The sequence below is a fragment of the Athene cunicularia genome, assembly GCF_003259725.1.
Source record: "Athene cunicularia isolate RWA chromosome 1 unlocalized genomic scaffold, athCun1 chr1_part2, whole genome shotgun sequence".
Classification (NCBI taxonomy): domain Eukaryota; kingdom Metazoa; phylum Chordata; class Aves; order Strigiformes; family Strigidae; genus Athene; species Athene cunicularia.
Window position 1 is genome coordinate 69,804,003 of NW_020799092.1, and position 21,338 is coordinate 69,825,340.

Below are 21,338 nucleotides of genomic sequence, written 5' to 3' on the forward strand. Positions count from 1 at the left end.
AAGAATGTGACAAAAGAAAAACAGTGTCAACTTTGCTCTCCCTCCTGATTTTTCAGATTGCTCTTTTGATCGTCTGGCATGATATTAAAGAGGGCACAGCATGGAATGATGATGAGCAATGCAGTACAACTTTAATCAGTTTGCACAGGACTTAGTAATCAGTGTTTGTGGCAGTCAAAGAGTTACGTGTATTTGGGCAAAGTGCACATTCATTATAATTAGTTTGATTATGCCAGTCCCAAGGAGTTCAACCAAGAATACTACAAAGGTGTGTTGGGAATATTAATTGTCCTTATTAACATATTAATTGTCCTTATTATCATATTTATACATTTAGACAACCTGTTGGTAAGTGCAAACGTGTTTGGCCCACGTGTCATTCCAACACAATATACTCAGTTGTAACTTACGGCAAGAGTACGCAGGAGCAGACCAAAGCTGCTATCACAGAATCGAAGTAGCTCAGTTGTTAATGCAGTTTGATCCTTGTGCTCTCCCTCACTGACTTTAAACTGTAGAACATACAAGGAGTAGTCCCTGAGCCCCACTGCAGCGGAGAAGAAATCACCATATGGTGTTTCCCTCTAGTCACATGTACTTGTACTGTACACCTGCAAAATTCTCCTGTGTCTTTCTTCACTGTTCTGTGCAATTCCTTAAGTTATCATAGATTTTGCAATAGAACTTTTTTTGGTAATTCATTTTAACAGTTTTTGGGGAAACTGATCTAAATTCAACTTTTTTCTTTGAAAGATTTTTTTTGCAAACTCATTCACTTTGTGTGTTCAAACACTGACATTCAAATTGGTTTTCAGATGTACCAGTCCCTGTAGAGGCATACTTGTACTGTGCCCATACAAATATATATACATGCTGGAAATCAACAACATCTACACTGCGCCTTCGTACTCTCTCTGCTCTTTAACTGAGCCAGAGCTTGTCCTTCATGTTGTTTGCTGTTTTGTTTTTTTTTTTTTTTGAGAGGGATTGCAACACCACCAGACCAGTTCTATTTTTGACTATATTCTTTCCTTGACTGGAAAGATGTCATCTGAGTCATCCAGGTATAAGTGTTGCTCCTTCTGTTGGAGGGCCAAAATATAAGAAAATTTATTGGAGATGGGGAGGTAACCTTAAATCAGCATGATAAAGAATTGAGCACAGGATCTTAAGGATGATACTCCACAAGGCTGGCTGCTAGGTGACTGATCTCTCTCCCTTTGACCACCAACTTCTGAATCCTGAATCACCACCGTGCAAAATCTTAGGTTGCCACTGAAAGGTTTTGGAGAAAAAAAAAAAAAAAAGAAATACCAATCAGCTGCCTCTCTTCTGTATCAGCCACATTCAGAGGCAACTGTAATATCTGCTTTGGGTAGGTGAGGCTGCCCTAGGACTCCCTTGCCATAGTTTATATCTCCTGAAAGCCTGTCCCTTTCTCTTAATACTCCCCTTATTTAAAGACTTATTTCAAGAGACTGCCCTGAGTCTCAAGGAGCCCTGACCAGCACATCCTCCAGCTGGAGTTACAAATGCAGATTTAAGTGACGATGTTGTTTCTTTGCTATATCTGAGACAGATGATTTGGTTGTTCCACCTATTCCTCAACTGCACTCTTTACACCTCTATAGCCTGAGACTCAGAAATGTCATCACAGGTACTAATTATATTGCAAGAATCTGCCTCCTTGTTCCCAGTAAGTAGCACAAGGACGTAATTAAATTGGTTGTGACAACACGCAGACTGCTGTAGTCCATTTACCTCCTATAGGTGCAGAATTGTTCTGTGCATGCACTGGGGATGTATTGACTTATTTCTTCACTGGGGCTAATGTTTTATATTTGGCAGTATTTAGCTGCCTGCCCCCAAGCAGCTTCCTATTAAGTCCAACAAGCTTGTTGGTTCGGCTCCAATTTTGTAGTCACTCCTTCATATTTCTCAGGGTAGCATTACTAAAAATTCACCCAGAAGATCTAAGAGCTTTCCTATTTTTGCATGCTTTCTTCTTTCCTCTTTCAGAATCTGTCTCTGTTGTTGCCTGAAATTAAATTGCAACATAGTTTTGGTTATAGGTTAAGATCACCATGGCTATATTCAATTTAGTTTTCTACTATACCCCATTGACTTAGTCTACAACCCCTGTCCCTTTCAGGATTTTTTTTCACAGAACCCTGTTCAGAGTTGAGGAGGTTCAATTACAGTTGCTTAAAGTGTGAGTGTGTGTGTGAGCAGTCCCTCAAAGAAGGTTTCTCACTAGCAACTGCAATTTCTTTGATGTGTGATGTCTTTGTGGATATTTATAAGCCACCTCCTCTTTCCTTTTGCCTCAGTTCCATATGAAAATTTTATTTTATAAGGTTGGGAGGAACTGTGGGTGAAGGGTGCCATCCGCCCTGTTACACTGTGCTACTATAAAGACAAAGGTGAATGAGGCATAAATGCATCCCTGCAGGAGGTGGTAAGACTAAGAATCAAGTTCAAATGTTTAGACATATGCACTGTAGGAAAAGCCTGCATGTGTATAACATGTCTTTAAGGACTTACAGTTACCAGTCAGCAACCTTCCTTTAAATCTGGACACGTTTCAGTTGTCCCTGATGATAATTCACGATTTTAGTCTAACAAAAGATAGGCTTCCATACTTTTTTTTTACCATTTACTATATTATAGCAGTGTTATAGCAATATTACTAATATATTTAATTCTGTTTTTATTTTCCTGTAGTTTGCAAGAAGAGAAAAGGCTTCTGGAAAATGAATATGAAAGAATTCCAAAACAAAAGGTAAGAACAAAACATGAGAAAAACCATGTTTTATGTTCTGTCAGCCAACATATAAAAACAGCGATGAAAATGTTTTCACAGTGTGTAACTCTAGAGTCTATTTAAAATCTGGAATACATAGAAAAATCAATAGGTAGATTTTCTAAGAGAGACTATCATATAATTTAGGTTTGATAACTCTAGGGCAAGTAATGAATAGATGATTCAAAAAAGATCTGTGTATTCTTAAGTTCACTCAACATAATTTTTTACTGTAATTAACAAATGGATACTGCATATGGAGATAGCTGCAGGTTTTTGGTTCTAAGATGAGAGTATGGCAGTCATAAATCCTGATGAAGAAATGTGGTTTTGTTGGAAATAAAATTCTCACGGTTATTGATAGAAGAAACACACATTAGTAAAAACTAATATTTCACACCTTGTTTTAAAAATGTTATTCTGTAGTATCACAAGACTGCAAAATGTAAAAAGGAAAATTAATCTCTTTTACTTGACTTTTAAAGGAAGCAAATAAGAAAATTAAACAGTTGAAAGAAAATTGTGATGAGCTTTGCAAAGAAGTAATCCAAAGGAAAGCTGAAATTAATGCAATAAAGGAAGATATTTCGTCCAAGCAGAAGCTGGTGTTAACAGATGTGAAAGAAACAGAAAAGCTTCTGGAGAAGCAGGCTAATTTAAAAGTAACACAAATTTAATTGTGTGTATGTATATCTCTGGATGTGTGCGTGGTACATGCTTTGTGCAAGGAAACAGTGAATCTTCTGGATGTGTGTGTCATTCCAGATGCATTAGGTGGCATTACATGATATATTACATAATTTTTCAATAGATATGAAACATGCTGCTGTGCCATGTCCTTTATTACCCCTTTAGGAAAAAATAAGAGTCATAGTTTTGATTTAAAAATGGATTCTATAATGACATTTTCTATGTTGTGTTATTGTAGGCTGCTCTAACATATGCTCAGATCCAAGTTAATACAGATTTATGCTGAGAATTAAGAATCATACCCAGGTCTTTGCTGCTTTCTTCCCCCTGGCATAGATAACAATCAGATGTATTAATAATATCCCAGAATAATTTTTATCTTGCAGACATAATGAAATCATAAATACCAATGTTTAGTTTCAAAAGTAGCAGCTACAATTCCCTGGGACAAGCTCAAGTAATTTGAAAATATGTTTTATGCCCTTTTTCACAGCAGTTCTAGATGAATATTACTTCTATGAAATCTCATCAGATTTTGAGGCTATTGGTCTAACCTTTCTGTTTTGTCACTAGGATGAGCTAGTTAAGATCCTTGGTGTTCCATCACAACTTGGAAGAGAAACTGAGAAGATGAATCAGAAAAAAATGTATGCTCTTAATAAATAGTTAAATATATGTGAATATGTATGTATGACTTATTTTGTCCATTTGTTAGAGATGATTGAGTATAGCTGTTGGTTGATATTAGGATCAACATTTTAAAAAGCATCTATAATCCACTTAAAATCCACGAACTGTACTGAAATATATAGTATATGCAGTGAAACATTGTAAATTTAAGTACAACAAAGAAAAATTTAGAAGAAAGCTTGGTCAAAAATTGCTTAACCATCTTACTGTGCTGTGTTACTGTATATCAGATCTACTCAGTAGATTTTTAATGGAAAATAATGTTACCGTGTAATCTAGCAATTAGGCTTTTTTACGGTTTCTATTTTAGTTTGTCTCCATTGGCCTCAGTGAAACCAGCACCTTTCACAGCTACATCTGGCCTGAGCTAAATAATCATTTGCCCTTGATACTTCCATACCAGCTTTTTAGTCAGAGGTGCTTTGCTGTAAACTCCTGATGTGAATTCTAGTCTCTAGTATTTCAACAGGGAAAATGTAAGCCAGTAGCTAGCCTTTTCTTTCTATCTTTTGTGTAGTTGTGGTTTTGTTGTTTGTTTTTTTTTTCCCCTAAAGCATGACATGTACTGCTTTCTGTAAAATTGAATGAGGTCTGTGCCGTTTCAGCCATGTCACTTGGACATCCCGTCAGTCCAATTGTCATCCAGATGAATGATGGTTTTGTACCATGTTCAGGCACAAGGTTACACTGAAGTTTGTGTGTCTCCTGCTTGCAGTCCTTATTTGTAATATGAGAAATTGTTTGACTATGTTAAATTTCTCAGTTTTAAAACTTGTATAATGGTTTTCTCCTACATTTTCCTCACTACTCTGCTTAATGCAACTCTGCCAGCATAAATATAAGAAGTTTTTCCTATAGTGTTACGGAGAAGCAATTTTTTAAAAGTAGTACATTGTCTAGATTGCTATTAGTGAAGTATTTAACTGAGTCTTTATACTTGTGTCACATCACAGAATGAACTAACCAGAGTTCCCAGTCCTGGGAATAATATTTAGAAATGTAACACCCATGTACCTGTAATGTTGACAGAAATCAGTTTACTAGAACTCTTTTAAATACTGTTATGGGGATAAAGTCCCTGTTAGTCCCATGGCTATCTGCAGTTTTATTGTTTAACTGTATTGGCATTTAAAGACTTTCACTGAACATAGTCTGCTTTCAAACACGTGATGTAAATTGTTGTGGTGTTGAAATTTTGTGTGTCCATAAAAACTGGCAGCTTGATTTTGCCACTTAAATATATATCTGGAAATGTTAACTCCTACTGTTTTTTAAAATATATCTACAGCAATACAGAGAAGAAGAAAGAAGCTCTTAATGATCAAATCAAAGAGTTGAATGGTACCCTGAAAGCCATTGGAAAAAGGACTGAAGAGATTTTGCAAGAAAGAGAAGATGTAATGAAGGAAATGGATGGGAAACAAATTTTACTAGAAAGCAAAGAACGAGAATGCATTACTTTGACAAAATTACTAGAAATTAGCAGAGAGGAGGAATCAGCAGTCCTATCAGACAGGTTAGAGTACTAGACATAAGCCATGTAGTATGGGTGAACAATTCTCTGTCCTCAAAGATCTATTCATTTCTCTGCTGTATTGTTTATGTTTTCAAGTTTTATGCTGCAACCAGTGTGGACTAGAAATTATCAGGCTTGGTTTTGACTTCAGAAATGTTTATATAAACTACTGGAATCTAGGATCTGGCTTGAAGAATGTCAAAAAGCATAAGCATTTGATAAAATCCTGGGAGAATGAACCTGGATTTTGCTCTGAAAGGGAAATCTTTTAGCAGGTTTCTCTTTCTGGTCAAAATATTTCTTTTTCTGTGTTCAATATTCCTTTCACATAAAGGAAATTGAACGAGAAAAAAATATGTCAGCATTTTAATTTTTTCTCTGGAATTTTTAGCATATTTAGAACAGGCTGTGAGACCTCATTGACATCATTAGGAAAAATATAATTGATTAAAATTATAAGAATACTATCTTTTTAGGTAATTTATGACAGTAGTTTATGAGTTTATCTTGCTGCTCAGCCATAATGATGCAGTACTCAAACCCCATTAAAATGTTAATGCCTGTTTGCATACATGTCTTGGTCAAGTTACCTGTTTCTAAAATTGTGTGTCTATATAGAGCAGCTCTGGAAGAAAATTTAAATAAATGTGTTTTGGAGAAAAAAAAGCAACATGATATTCTCATTCAGAAGCAAACACAGAAAGACAGAGAACTGAGAAATTTAAAAAAGATGGAGTTACAACTGAATATGATTTATGATTCCTTGGAACAAGATAAGTCACAGCATAAAAGACTCAAATTAGAGGTCTGTATGAATGCATTGATCGTAAGGATGCTACTGTCTGTGAAATCTTTTGACTGGTCCTAAAAGGGTGAAGGGATGAAGACTGTTTTAATTCTTACGCAGATAGAAGTGACAAGAGTGTTGCTACAACTAACAAAGAAATCTCTAGGTGCTCTAACTGTAATAAAAATACTGCACCAAGATATATTTGGACTATTCTTAAGAAATGGATTTAGGTGGGAGCATCCTATCAAAGAGAACTGGGAGATTATTTTGGCACTGTAGTGTCATGTCTTCCTCTAAAGCACTGTAGAGCTGTGTTCATTTATGAGTGAAATAATGTAGTGACTTGCTCATTGGCATAAAAAAAATTTGTATCAGAAGAATGGACCCAAGTACTCTCTGGATCCCAAATGATTAAAAGATATATCTCTTAAAACTTAAGCTTTGTTTTTACATTACTGTAAAACGATTTTATTATTTAGCATTACTTCAGGGGACAGGAAACTGGCAGTATATAAAGTTTAGTATTAAATAAGATGAAATAATTCCCTCTGTTCTAATTGTTTTCACTCAAATTTGACCTTCCTCATTTCCTCCCTCCATTACTATTTCACTTATTCCTCTTCCCATACTGATTTACTCTTTTTTGTTTAATCTGTGCCTTCTACTATGTAGTAGAGATAAAAGGGAAATTCTAAGCAATATTTTACTCCAGAAGTGCAGGATGCTACCCTAGCGCAAACTGGCCATGGCAATATAGTTGTTTTAACTCATCCTCCCATGCTCTGTGGTTTCTCTGATTCCTTTCTTGTCTTTTTTAGAAGATCAGATGTGAAATCACCACTCCTCTGCAGCATGGTCCATCCAAATGCAGTACTGGAGTACGAAAGACTAGAGTGGCAAGCTTGATTATGCTTGGCTTTTGCTATCTTGAGACTATTTTAATTTGTAAGACTTGGGAAGACACCGAGGAAATGTTAAAATATTTTAAGTAGTTAAAGGAACTTTACTTTAAAAATCAGATTTACATTTATTCATTGTGATTCCAATGAAAAATCCACAAGAATTAATTGCTAGTATAGAAATGTGATTGCAAAAGCAGCAGTACATCAGTGTGCTTCCCTAAATTTCTCTTACTTTAAATCACGTGCTAAATGCAGAGTGACTGGTTTGTAGAATAAGGAAATTACAGGAACACTTCCTTCGAATGTGTTTTTCTTCTTAGTAAGTTGTGAAAGGTCAGCTATTGCTAAACGTCAACATTCTGTGTGAAAGAGAACTGGCTGCCACCAGCCCCAAGCAGAACTGCTGTTCCTCTCCATGCACGCCTTCCCTTCGGTCAGCCAACACAGAGACAGCCAAAAGTGCCTAAGTTTAGTCATGTCTTATGTGAACAAAAGTCCTTAATGGATTAAAGATGTTTATTTGAGCTTTCTACTTTTAGACTCAAGAACTTGATGGCATCTTTAGAATCCCATCCTGAAAATGTGGAAATGCCTACCTACAGACAATACAGACTTTTACAGAGGAGAAGTTGCTTAGAATAGGTTTTATTGACCTTTTAGCAAACCTAAGTCAAATAAAATCTCAGAGCTGGCAGCTGAAACCAAAGTAACTCCACAGTTTGATCTTTACTGTGCCACTTGTTTCCCTTTCTCTTAATGCAAGTGAGTAACTTCTAATTTTGTCGCAGAGGTGAAAACCATCTGTGCAAAACATCTCCTTATCTGTATGGAGGTATAGTACTTTGAACTCTAGCATCTGGCTGAGATCCGAGAAAGATAACACAGGGCTGCATGTATTATCTTTGAATAGCTTCCAGACGCATCATTTAGTGTCATATTTTCCCCACCTGTATGAATTACAGATTTGCAATTACAGACAGGCAACGTATGCCTGCATAGTTAACCTGCTGTATTTATTTCTTACTTGCAACCGTAAAGAATTTTTAAGAGAAGTTAGTCACTGTAAGGCCAATACAACCTTTTGCCTTACAAGTTGTATCGTGCAAGTAGTTGTGGTGGGATTGTTCAGGTATATTTTAGTCAGAAGGTAGTTTCTAATGTGTTTTCCTTCACACACTTCATTTTATAATCTGACTGAATAAACAAATTTTCCCATAATGTACAAGAAAAAATAGTACATAACTGTTTGTGGTTTTAGTTTTGACTTCTAGAGACTAAGAAGAAAACAGAAAAATCCTACTTTAATAATGAGAAGCAAAAAATATGATATCAAAACTACACAGATGTGAAATACTGACTGTATTAAAATCAGTGGTAGATCTAAGTTTTTCCTTCAGTAAGGTCAGAATTTCACTCAGAAAATCCTGTGTGAATTTAGAAGGTGACGTATTTACCTAGACTATTTTTTGCCTTTTGAATAACAGTTTAGTTGCTGAAAAACCCAACCCTTATAAATTCAGTGCTTAAAGTGGTCTTTATGAAGTTTAGTGTTTATAGTTAAATTCTTAAAAGATAAATGTGAAAAACTTGGGTATGTCATTGAGGAACTCTACTCAACAAAGAACTCTTGGACTAGCTATTGTAAAAAAACCAGAAAATTCATTTCTTGATTTCTGTAACTACTTCAAGTAGATTATCTGCAGTTTACATTTTTCACATCTTCTGTTTGCATCACTTGATGTGCTTGCTTTATTTTTTGTAGGCAGAAGCTATCCCTAAAAGAAACAGAGCATTATTAGAAAGACGACGAGAACTGCAGAAGGAAATTGAAATGACCAAGAGGAGTTTAGCTGAACAGGTGCTGGGTTCTGCTTTCTCATACTTTTTCACTGTAACAGTTGGGTTTCGGTCATGAGAATAAAGGGACTGTTTGAAAAAAAAAATGGTGGGAGTTTCTAGCTGCAGCTCTCTGGTGAGAAAACATTCAATAGTATTTATTCAATTTTAAAGACCACTTGTTTGTCATATTCAAAGAAAAAACATTTATCAGTGTTACTGGTCACATATTGGAAGGCAGAAAGCAAATTACTTTCTAGGTGAAGTCTTTCTGAATATCATTAACAACATTACAACTAGTATATGGGTCTAAATATGGGTATAGACTTCTAGTATATGGGTATAAATTTCTTTTAGATATGGCACAGTGTCTTGTTGAAACAAAGGCAATTCAGCATTTGTACATTATCATTTTTCATCCTCAGAGTTTTGTCATTTGTGGATGTCTGTCTCTACTCAGCACAACCATATATAGTGTGGAAATGCAGATGTCTTGATTATGAGAGTGTTAGTACTTAACACTATATAAATGACACTATAAGAAGCAGTATATTTCAGACATACTTCTTAAGATCATACCTCCTTATCGTCTTTCCCATATATATCCATTTTATTTTTGTGCTGTCTTTGAATTCATTATCATTATCAGGTGGGATTCAGCTTGTTTTTGAATACATATGTTTCATACCTACCTGTCACTATTTGTGTAGGGGATATGTATCAAACATGCCACAGCAGCCAATAACAACTAGTCATGTAGTCAGCGGAGCCTTGGAAGCCATCCGTTCACCCTCCTCCTACAGAGGTCAGCCTACTCTGGGTAGAACAAACAGCTCTTCAGAGTTCACTGGCTCTATTGAGTGAGTCAACAACTCTAGGCATCTACTCTACTCCGTTTTAAACTTGTTCTCTTAATGTGAAGGCTCAGTGTCATCCATGTGTAGTATGGACATGTTAAGACCTGGCAGTAAGCTTATCTGAAGATTACATGGCTATAAGGAACCATTCTGCCCAATGGACAATAGCTGAAAGACATACTAGACTGAGGAACAGAAATTCTTCTAGATGATAAAATATTTTGACATGTTATTATAAGACTCGTGCTTGGTGTTTCAGATGGTATTTTAAAGATTTCTCTTTTTTTTAAATCCACATAGCATGTATATATGTGTACTTTGCAGATAGACCCAAAGGATTTCCGACTTTGGGTTTGCCAACACAGATGCATTGATGCATAAGGAACTGATTTCAATTTTCTTTAGGAAATGATATCAGATATGGATGCCCACATGTTAGAAGCATGTATTGCTGAAGAAGGCCGGCTTTTCAAAGAGCAGGAAAAATGTCGAGATGAGTTATCCAGACTTGCACATCTGACTTGTCTCAAGGTTGAAGAGAGGGAAGAGAAATCTAGGGATGTTCAGAAAGCCCAGGTAAAAAATTATCTCATATAAATGAAAGACTCCTCTAATGTGAAAGCTGGGATATGGAGAAACTAAATTACTAGTGAAGAGAGCCTTATGGACTCACTTTATTATTATTTCACTTTATTTATTATTTCCCACTTTATTATGAAGTCCCATCACAACAGAGAAAGCTCACAATACTGTGTTGTTTTATTGGCAATTTATGGTGCAATGCAATAGTATATTGAAATACCATGCCACAATTGAAATAAGGTATTTGAAAGGACTTTTCCTTTCAAGCCTATGGAATAAAGAGGCAGAAAAACAGATAGCCTCAACTGAGATTCCCAGGAGTACAACTATGTGTTTTATTTTACAAATATGTGGACATTAAAACATAAACAGACCTGCTACTCATTCCAAGGAGAGACAGCAACTTTTATATTTAATTAACACACACACACGTACTCAGAGTTGTAACCCAACATGCACCAGCTTTTTTAATCGCCATCTCCTCCTCCTGATGCCAGTGGGAGGTGAGAAAAGGCCTGGTCCACCGAAGGTTAATGATGTGGGGTATTAAAGACTGAGCACAACTGAAAACAAAAAGTCCAGAGCTGTAACAAAATGCAGATGTACTGTTCTACTCTATCATCAGTGACTGCTTAAAAGACAGAAAAAAGTAAAGAAACTCCAACATTTGAAAAAGTACAATTTCAGTGGTGCATATGCCAAATAAATATATAGAGGTAGAACCTAGAGCTTGATTAATAGAAACAGTAGAACTCCAGATACAAGGGATCAAGCATTTTGAGACGCAGCATCAAATTATTTACATTAATAACAGTTGTTGTAAGCTTAATATACATAGAAAAACTGTGTTCTTTAATGTTGTTACAATAGAAGTATTTCATTATAATTTGAATAAGTTCTTAGAATAATCTTACCTCACTGTCTTTTCCTTGTAAGAGGAATAGCTGTTCTGAGTCATTTCTTTGAAGGTATTTCTTTAATATATCTAAAGTGCTCACTGAATTCTATTTAAATTTCAGCTACAACTCCAAAATATTATTAAAGAAATAAAGAGAAAGGATCTTGAAATAAGAGAGTGTAAAAAGAGGAAAAGAGAAATCCAAAACCAGTAAGAAAATAATAACAACAATACATTAGCTAAAAGTCTTTTAAAGCTATTGTTATCCAAGTAATGTATACATAAAATTATAATAATTATTTCTTTCCACTTTTCATTTCTTCAGACTCCAAAGATTTGCTAAAATATATGATGTTATTCAAAATGAAAGGAATAAATGTATAAATCTGGTGCATGTTGCTCAGCAGAAAGCAAGTGAAATTAAAAAACGGGTAAAATTGATAGAAAACGAAATAGAAAATTTAAGGAATGCTGTTATAACCAAGGAAAGGTGAGTTTTAAGTAGGCTGTAGATCACAATTATAGAAATGTACGACTAGAAAGACTCAAGAGAGAATCTAGCCCAACTTCATCTATGCCCATATCATCCTTGATAGTTATTATCCTGATTTTAAAAATCTGATTCAAAGATATTTAGCAACACCCTTACACAATCTGTTCCAATTTCTTGTCACCCTAACTCTTCACAATTAGCTTGGGCATCACTGCATGGCACAAAGCACTTCTGAAGTTTGTCTGGCTACTCTCTCACTTTCCTGTCCTTTGAAGGGATAAAGTATCATTGCAATTCCTTTGTATCGCAGTTCTTCAGCCTCTAGTTTCGGAATGATCATGCTATTTCATTCAGTATGAACAATACTATTGCACTCATACTTGCTTATCCTTAGACAAAAAAAAGGTCCAATACATATGTGATCCCACAAGAGATTGGTCTTTGGTACTATTAAATGAGTCACTAGCTAGTAATGCGGCTAATTATTAAATTAATTTAATATTAATTTAATTAATTAATAAATTAAATTAATAAATTAATAAAAATAAATAATAAAATAAATTGATACTTTAATATTAATTAATTTAATGAAAAACTGGATTTCTTGGTTCAAACTCAAACTGAACTTTATTGGATAACATTTATTTCAGATCAAACAAAACATGGTTTCAATTTCCAGGCAATCCTAGTCAAAATGAAAGGTTACATTCACAACAAAGAGGATGAGGTGGTGCATGTGATTCTGTTTTTTCATAGACCATTATTTAGTAGATATGTCTCTTCGTCATCCTAGTGATGATATTCTGCAATATAATGACAATGTCTCTGAAATTGGTATTTGGGCATGTAGGAAACTAGTAAATAGTTAACCGTGTATGCAAAACAACACCACCAAAATTGAGTAGTTTAAAAATATTTTTCTTTTCCCCAAATGTTGTTTTTCAGTGACAAAAAAATTGCAGAACCAGACCAAGGAATGCATTCAGGATAAATTCACTCAAAGTATATTGTGAATCTCCAAGTAGCTTGATTTCAAAGTCATGCTGGAGGTAGCTAGAAAAGAACTGGAACTTTAGTGATTTAAGTGATTTTTGTTAAGAGGCACAAGCTGACACTTTGTGCTAAAATTTTTGAAGCTTTCCCAATCAATCACAGTTGAAAGGAGAGGGAAAACAAGGCTAAGGCAGCATATATATAGTCCAGATTTCATAAACATCTAATTACTATAGAGGACCCAACTCCAGTATAGATCCCACAGACATTTTGATCTCTGCAAACCTAGTTTTAAAACTAGCATGAGTTACTGAATTATCACTAATTCTCTTGCCTATGGAAAATATTTTTAATCCCAATAACAGACTTTAGTATCATCATATCACTGACTTAACTGCAACCTACACAATTTGGAGGACAGAGTATCAGGACAAATAAGAGAAAGGGTTTTTTCAGAAAAAAAATTAATAACGCCTTGCATTTCTGCAATATTGTCATACTTTCAGTCTGAAATTTGCTTTACAGAAGTTTAATTCCATTCAGTAATACCCTGTGGAACTGGAAAATGTTATACACATGAGGAAAATAAATCAGAAAGAGGCTCATTGCTTTGCACAGAGTAGTTCAGCAATATAATGATGGAGCCCATGAAGGGAGGCAGGATATTTCATCTGCAGTTCTGTATTTTAACAGGACACTATGGTTCTCCTTTCACTACCTCTTTTGTGTGTTGACATGTCCATCTCCCCAGTGTAGATGAAGTAGTGACACTTGATCAAGAAGTGATACTTACCACAATCCAATGCAGTAACTCTGAGTTCCATGTTGTGAGCAAAGGAATGATCCATGTGGCCACAAGAATCTGTATTTTAAGTGAAGAACCATCATTTAGTGGCCAGCAAGGTTGCTGGAAAGAATTAGTTCTGTTCTTCATTTTTGTGAGTCTAAAATATGATCTTGTCAGTAACCTTTCATTTTGATTTTTTTTTTTTCTCTCATCTGTCAAACAGAGAAACTGACAATTTTCTTTCATGTGTGCATGTTGTGATACATTGTTTTATAAAAATAAAAAAAAAAAAAAGCTTGGAGACCTTTGAATCTCAACCACAAAATTATTTAAATATCGTTCTTTAAATAGAAGGGCAAGATTTCTACACATTAAGACTTTGCCTCACATTTTATGCTCTGCTCTTGAACTTTATTTCTTACGTCCCCTTGGATTAGCCAGTGGAGAAGAAAAGAGCTATAGTGCAGTACTCCATTTATAGCATTTTGTGGGGCCTTAATCCAGTTCTCTTCAAGCTGGCAAGAGCTTGCAGAGAGAAGCTGTTCTCAGAGAGTTTTTCTACTTGTAATGCTTCTGTGAAGCAGAGTGACTTAGAAGATCCTTTGTGTATTTGAGGAATTAGTTTAAGCTCTGCTTTTAGTTGCTGAAATTGCTTTCAGATTGCAAGGACTAAAAACTTTCCTCCTTTCTGTTATGTTAAAGAAAATTACAGAAACAACATCTGAAGAATACAAATAATGTAGCAATTACAGACAGTCTCAAAAGTGATTATTGCAGAATTGCACAGCTCATACATGAGATGAAAGAAAAGATAAAGCAACAGCGTCTGGATCTTGCGAGACTTACCAATATGGTCACCACTATTGAAGAGGAAATTGTGCAGCTACGCAAAAAATATGAAAGGGCTATTCAGCAACGAAATGAGAGGTATAGGTGTAAATTTGATGTAATATAGTATTTAATTTTGACATTCATAAATCAGCAATATTCTTCAACTTTGGAGCACTCCAAATGAGGAATACTAAAGGACTGCCTCACAACAAGGCTTCGCTAAACAGTGCCTCACTGCAGTGCCAGTGCTGCTTTGCGTTACACAGCTGCTGTTTCTCCATTGGTGACAATGCTCACTCTTCAGAAATATTATTAAAAAGATATGGTGGATTGGCTACGGAATGCCTTGAGAGCTTGTAGCCTCCTGCTCTGTGCTTTGTGCACAGATAAGTTATAAAATGCAAAAGATGTAAGGCTCCCTGATTATGATAATCCATTTTTAAATGAATGCTGTGAAAGGCCTGAAGAGCTTTTAAAATTATACGAGAGACTCAAGTAAACTTTGCAACTATTTGTACTCTGATTTTCACATTGCAGTTATTTTTGTTACCTATTTAAAATGTTGTCGTGATATTAAAATAATATTTGTGAAAGCTTTGTACATTTTCCCAGATTATTACTATATTTCAAGGTTGCCAGTTATGTTCTTGAATGGAATACACTGAATATGAATTTTTTTTTTTTTATTTTACCTTTTCATTTTGGGTTTATTGCAGTGGTCTTCTGCTCAGAGATCGAGAAGAAGAACTATGCATTTTATACGAAAAAATAAACATTCAAGAGACGTTGTGTAGAAATGGAGATACTGAGATGCAAGTTATGGATGAAAAGATCAGAGTTCTGAAGCTGAAGGTAGCTGAGAAAAAGAGACAGATTAAATTGTGGTTCAAAGCACTCCCAGTGAGGAATGCCCTGGATGCACATCTGGTCGTACTTCAGATACAGGTTGGTGGGAAAAAAAGCCTCTTTTTTTTTTTGTTATTTGTATTATCTTGTATTTTAAAACTTAAGGTAATTTAATAGAAAAAAATGTGCAGAGGTACAATGTTTATTAAAACAGAAAGGTCAGTAATACACCTGTCTAGCAATACACTGATGCTTGTTTTTAACTTCAGATATGTGAGTTTCTACACTTACGTGTAACCGCTTGATGCGCTTTGTTATGCACATGCCAGATGCTTCCTGGGTATGGAATCTCAGCTAACCCTCCCCATAGCCTGAAGTGTCAGTATGACTAAGCTGGAGAATGGGAGTCATGGGGAAAAAATGGGAATGTAGACAAAATTTTTAAAACTGTATTGAGGGGGGTAGGTGGAGGGGTGGGAGATACACTTAGCTCTTCAAATTTGTAAAATAATAACTCAATTCACACTTGACCCTGAGCCTACTCTGTAAGCTGCTGCCTACAATGGTATAATCCACATATATTTTCTTCTACAGAAAAACAGTGTAAGTTTTAGTTCTAGTTACAAAATGACATTAAACAACGAACAAACTGCAGTGTTTGGGACATTCTTTCCTTGGTTTCTGAAATGGCTCATTTACTTTTGACCTTATCTCCAGATGGTAATTTTTTCCATACATATTCTGCTAGTGCCTGCACAAAATCATAAATTTGGGTGTACCATTGCCTTTTATAATTGCATCGATGGGAGCTGTGACTCACTGTTAAATAGTTCTTGCACTATGCTGTTAATTCTGGCCTTTTAAAGAAATTGTATGCTCTGCTAAAAGAATAAATTGTTGTACAATATCTTACGTAAATTGTACCCCAAAAAACAGCGCCATTACAGATTTAAATGATGAACAGAGGCAGTATGAAAAAAAAAAAAAAAAAAAAAAAAAAAAAAAAAAAAAAAAAAAAAAAAAAAAAAAGATAGACTAAAGAAAAAGAAAAATATATGTTTTCAGATAAGATTTAGACTGAGAGTCACTGAGTCAAATACAGGAACAAAATGTGGATTATTTTTGTGAACTGAGAGTCAATCATAAAACTTTGCTTTTTCTGTTCTGCATTCCTAAAACTTTCTCCTTTGTGATGATGGTTCGTGTGAAGCCTAAAATCACCTTTAAAGGGAGGCTATTGTTACAGGTACTTTAAATCTTTTTACAATATTGACATAAATCTAAAATAGGAAAATACAGATTGGTGTGATGTTACACACGGAGTAGTCTTAGTACATGTTCCCAAATCAGAGATTTTCCATTGAACAATGTCAGATAACCAGTTATCAGCCTTTAAACTGTAACTAGATACTGTGGTCAATGAATATTACGTGGTTCAAACTGGCCATTAAATAAGCCATGTCCTTATGCTCAACCATTCTGGCATTAATACTCTTCCTCCCACTGCCAATAGCCTTTTTTACTCGTGAGAAACAGTTTCAAATTGTTTGGCTTTATCTCCATGATTTAAATAAAAGCCATAAGCCTGAATCTGAATTCTGGTGGTGTTTGCCAAATTCAGATTGCTAATTCCTGTCCTGATTACAGATTCAATCCCATGTTGAAATCCAACTCAGCGTCTCTTCAGTTACGATGTGCAAAGGATCTTGTGACAATGATCAAGACTTTGACTTGATGTGGTGAATACAGATCTAAATCCTTTGTCTTGCGTATGAAACCAACCTCTGAAACCAAGCTGAAATCTGAAGAGGTGGTATCAGAAGCTCCTTTTGGACTACCATTTGTCTATCTTTCAATTTAGATAATTATAAATGTTCAGAGAGAGCATCCATGCACCACAAAGTCTATGAAACCCTGATTTTTATCAGAGGCCCTTAGACCTCCTCTAACGCAGACTGCAAGTCTCATGTCTGAGTTCTCTTTGTTTTTATTTCTCCATTCTGTTGTGACCTTGTGTAGGAGCCAGTGTGCCTAATCTTAACTTCATGTTAGTAGCCCACAGAACAAATTACATAGATAAGTGAACAAGGTCTCTTTATTAATGGAAGAACTGGGTGTCTGCCTCCAGGGAGAGATTCTGATAGCCTTGCTTGGGGAGCACAATATTCCTCTTGGAGATCTTTATTCTCAAGGCAACTGCCTCTCCCTCTTGATGGTAGGGGAAGCTTTGAAATATGTAAGAAGGATGCTTCAAAAGGCATCTACAATTGAAATACAGCTGAGACCATCTGAATTAGGCAGGCTGAAACCTGTACCTGTACCTCTTAAATTTCCTTCTTCCCTTCTCCTACCCTTCCTGCCTCCTTAAGCCTTGGGTATTTTCAGACTTTCTCATCTTAGTCTTCTCTGTCCTATTTTTCTCCTCTCTTTCATTTCCCAATCTTCCCATTACCCTAGAACCTTTTTCCTTTTTCTTGCTCCACAGGTGAATTAAACTTTCTAGTACTGAATGCTGAATGATTTTCCGACAACAGATTACATCATTGATAATACTTCAAATATATAGAGAGAGCTAAAAGGAAAACAAGTCTTACAAAACAGAAGATAAAAGGAAAACAAATCTTACAAAACAGAAGATATTTCAATATTTGTTTGCATTTGACTGAGATATTTTGACTCATTTAGAGACAGTTTGAATCTATGTCCCATATATTCTCATCAGATGCTTTAATCAGCACTAAATTAGCTGTTCTGACATAGGGTATCTAGTCCTGTTGGGGATGCATCTCTTGGAATAGACAGATGAACGAGTACTTTGTATTCAATAGGCTGCAGAAGGTGACCCCTATCCCGGTGGCTGTGGTACCCATTGGGAAGGGGAAAAGCACTGGTCAGGGCTGTGTGCCAAGTCAGCAAGAACAAAGGTTTCACCTGGGTCTCCTATATTCCACATGAGCTGTTTAATCATCAAACTGATGCATGTTCCACTTGTACAGTTTTCATCAGAAGCTGAATGTTTCCACAAAAGAGCGAAACATTGGTGAATAGGTTTTATCTAATGAAATATTGTTGTCTTAAGCAGTACCAGGCCTCTTCTAAGCAAGTGCTAGTAATGTAGACTAGGTATTTTTGTTACTATCAATGCAAAGCACTAAACCCAAAAATATTTACAGGTACTTCCTTTATCTGACACAAAAAATACCTGGTGAGATTCTGAGGTGGTTTTCTCCAGGCATAAAACTATCTAACATCTAATTTGGACTGCACATCAAGACACTGTTCCTGCTGACTGAAATGACCCGTGAAATCTAATCTGCCTTCTTGTATTAATGACAAATACTTAGCATTAATCATTAATTAGTCCAACATGTAGACCTGCTGAGCTGTCAAGATGCTGTAAATGGGACTTTAATGCCTCAGAGTTCAGCTAACGTACAGGGACTGTCAGTTTATTTGAGACATTTGGCATCAATGTTTGTCCAGTTTTCAACACAATCCCATGAAAATCTTCAGACTACATCACAGACATAGAAAAACAGGGCTCACAGAATGGCAAAGAGTTTATATAGGCAATCCTGCTCCTGCTCTAGCATCAGACTGCCTGTCATTTCTGAGAGGGCTAAACTGCGCTATCAAGCCACCACCGGGAAACCCCAGTTTCACCGTCAAGCTATCCCAATCCTTTTTTAACAGTGGAAAGATTTTCTTAACCTTTAGTCTGGATCTTTCTTGCTGCAGTGTCAGAACAGTGATTTGTATTCTGTCCACTGGGGACATGACAAATAGAGTATTCTCTTCCTCCCTGCAACATTTCATGTTACTGGAAGAAAGTTAATCATGTTCCTCTCCCATTCTTTTGCCGCACAACCCTGTTACTTTCAATTAGCCCCTACAGATTTTTCTTAGGTCTTTTTAAAAATTATTACTTATTTTATTTTTGGAAACTTGGTCTTATTTTTCTTGAAGTTCGGTGCCTGGAGTCAAAGGATTCATTCAGGCATCTTGCAGGTTACATTTCTACTTATGTGTCCAGGTACAATGGTAGTTGTAACGTGAAATATTGATTCGTCTTCATGTAAATGTATGCAACAACCAGAACCTTTTTTAAAAAAAGGGTATCTAATCAGTCGATTTTGATGCTGTATTTGTACAGGTAATTCTTCCTACTTACCTGTAGCACCTTGCACTTGTTATTTAGTATTATCTCTTTCGTTCAGAGCTTTTTTCAGACCAAGGGAATTTTGATTTTGAATCTTCTCCCCCTAAAAGTATTTGTAGTTTCTCTGAACTTAACCTCAATCTATTGATATAGTACTTACGTTTTCATCAAGAACCTATTTCCTTAGCTCATCTATGAGAATGTCATATGAAACAAGATTTAAGTTGTGTAAAAGTCAAGATGTATGATACCTGCTACTTGTTGTCCACACACCTGTTAAATTATCATAGTAGAAAATTGGTCTGGTTTGGCATGACTCCACACACCTATGTTGGCTGTTATTCCTACCCTTTTTCTCTTTTAGCTATCTACAAAGAAAGCTTAATGATTTGTTCAGGGTTTATTCTTCAGAAAGTGAAGATAAGTTATGTATGGTTCCATAGCTCCTTTTCCCCATTTTTATAAATAGGTATGATATTTGCCCTTTTCTAGTGCTCTACGTACCTTACCTACCTCTGAGATTTCTAAAATAGGCACCAGATCTCCACTTTTTCAGACCAGTCCCTTCAGCTGGGTATGAGTTCACTCTTGTCTGTTCATCCTTCAACAACTGATCCTGACTGATTACAATCAAACATAGTAAAGCTGCTCTTCTTTTTCCTATCCCCTGTATCAAATCCACTCCAAGAAAGAAGGGATTTTTTTGTTTGTTTTAAGACTTAGAATCTCTTAGAACTCAGATAAAGTCTTGTCCAAGGAAAAAACTACAATTAGGAAAAAATAGATACCTATAGTCACATCACTTAAGCAGACACAGAATAGCATGATTATCTCTAAATGTGCTTTGTTTTCTGTACTGTTGGACTAGCCTGCATCTAATCACTCTCAATTCATATTACATTTAAAACTAAATCTAGTATTTAAGTTTAACATTAAGATTTTTATGTTGTTTTTTTTTTTTCTACTTTGGACAGTGCTTTTGCTGCAAAGTAACTATTGAATCTTGCAAAATTTTACTTGGTGAGCTGTCCCTAATCTCATTAAGGAGGCATAAATGTCTCCAACAAGGCATTTTCACATGAGTTAGTGGTTGAGAAATTTGGCCCCAGATAGGAAACATCACTGGAAGCATAGCTGCATCCTGTTGTTTATGCTGGTCCAGATTTTACATTCTTCCACTCTGTATATTTTTGGACTTGAGTTTTAGTTGTCTATAATTAAAATAAATCTTTCAGTACCTAGTTAGGCACTGACTGAATCATGGTTTGTCAAAGAAATTGTTCATTATGGTCATTTAAGGTCTTTACTTTGCCTGCCCTTAGATGAAATGTAAAAGAAAGAGTTGTGTAACGCTTTTTTATGAGAAGAATTTAATTCAAGTGTTCTGGTAATGTTTCATTACCACCCAAGAAGATCTGTCAGTTTTCCCTTTTCCAGTTAAACATGACTTTTTAACTTCCAGTGAACAAAGCCCTTTCCCGGTAGCAACATCTAAACATTTACTTTTTATTTTTGGTGACTGTTGATAACTTTCAGAGCGAGTGACCACTTATTTCCTTAACAATATCATCACCTGCAGTTGATAGTTAGCATTTATAGCAACTTACTTGCGTTATGTTTTGTCAGTGCTAATAGATCAAGGTTGGAGTGACAATGCACTGACAG

The 21,338-nt window shown here is 35.6% G+C and overlaps 1 protein-coding gene across 1 annotated transcript in view; it reads left to right on the plus strand.

The window, feature by feature from the left end:
* CCDC146 (coiled-coil domain containing 146) overlaps nt 1–21,338 on the plus strand; it is a 70,781-nt gene that overhangs the window by 42,956 nt on the left and 6,487 nt on the right. The window contains exons 4-14 of the mRNA XM_026862581.1: nt 2,725–2,782; nt 3,289–3,465; nt 4,067–4,140; nt 5,472–5,699; nt 6,318–6,504; nt 9,154–9,249; nt 10,490–10,660; nt 11,686–11,774; nt 11,890–12,054; nt 14,540–14,764; nt 15,385–15,613. Coding sequence (XP_026718382.1) covers nt 2,725–2,782; nt 3,289–3,465; nt 4,067–4,140; nt 5,472–5,699; nt 6,318–6,504; nt 9,154–9,249; nt 10,490–10,660; nt 11,686–11,774; nt 11,890–12,054; nt 14,540–14,764; nt 15,385–15,613 — 1,699 coding nt within the window. The remainder of the gene's footprint in view (nt 1–2,724; nt 2,783–3,288; nt 3,466–4,066; nt 4,141–5,471; nt 5,700–6,317; nt 6,505–9,153; nt 9,250–10,489; nt 10,661–11,685; nt 11,775–11,889; nt 12,055–14,539; nt 14,765–15,384; nt 15,614–21,338) is intronic.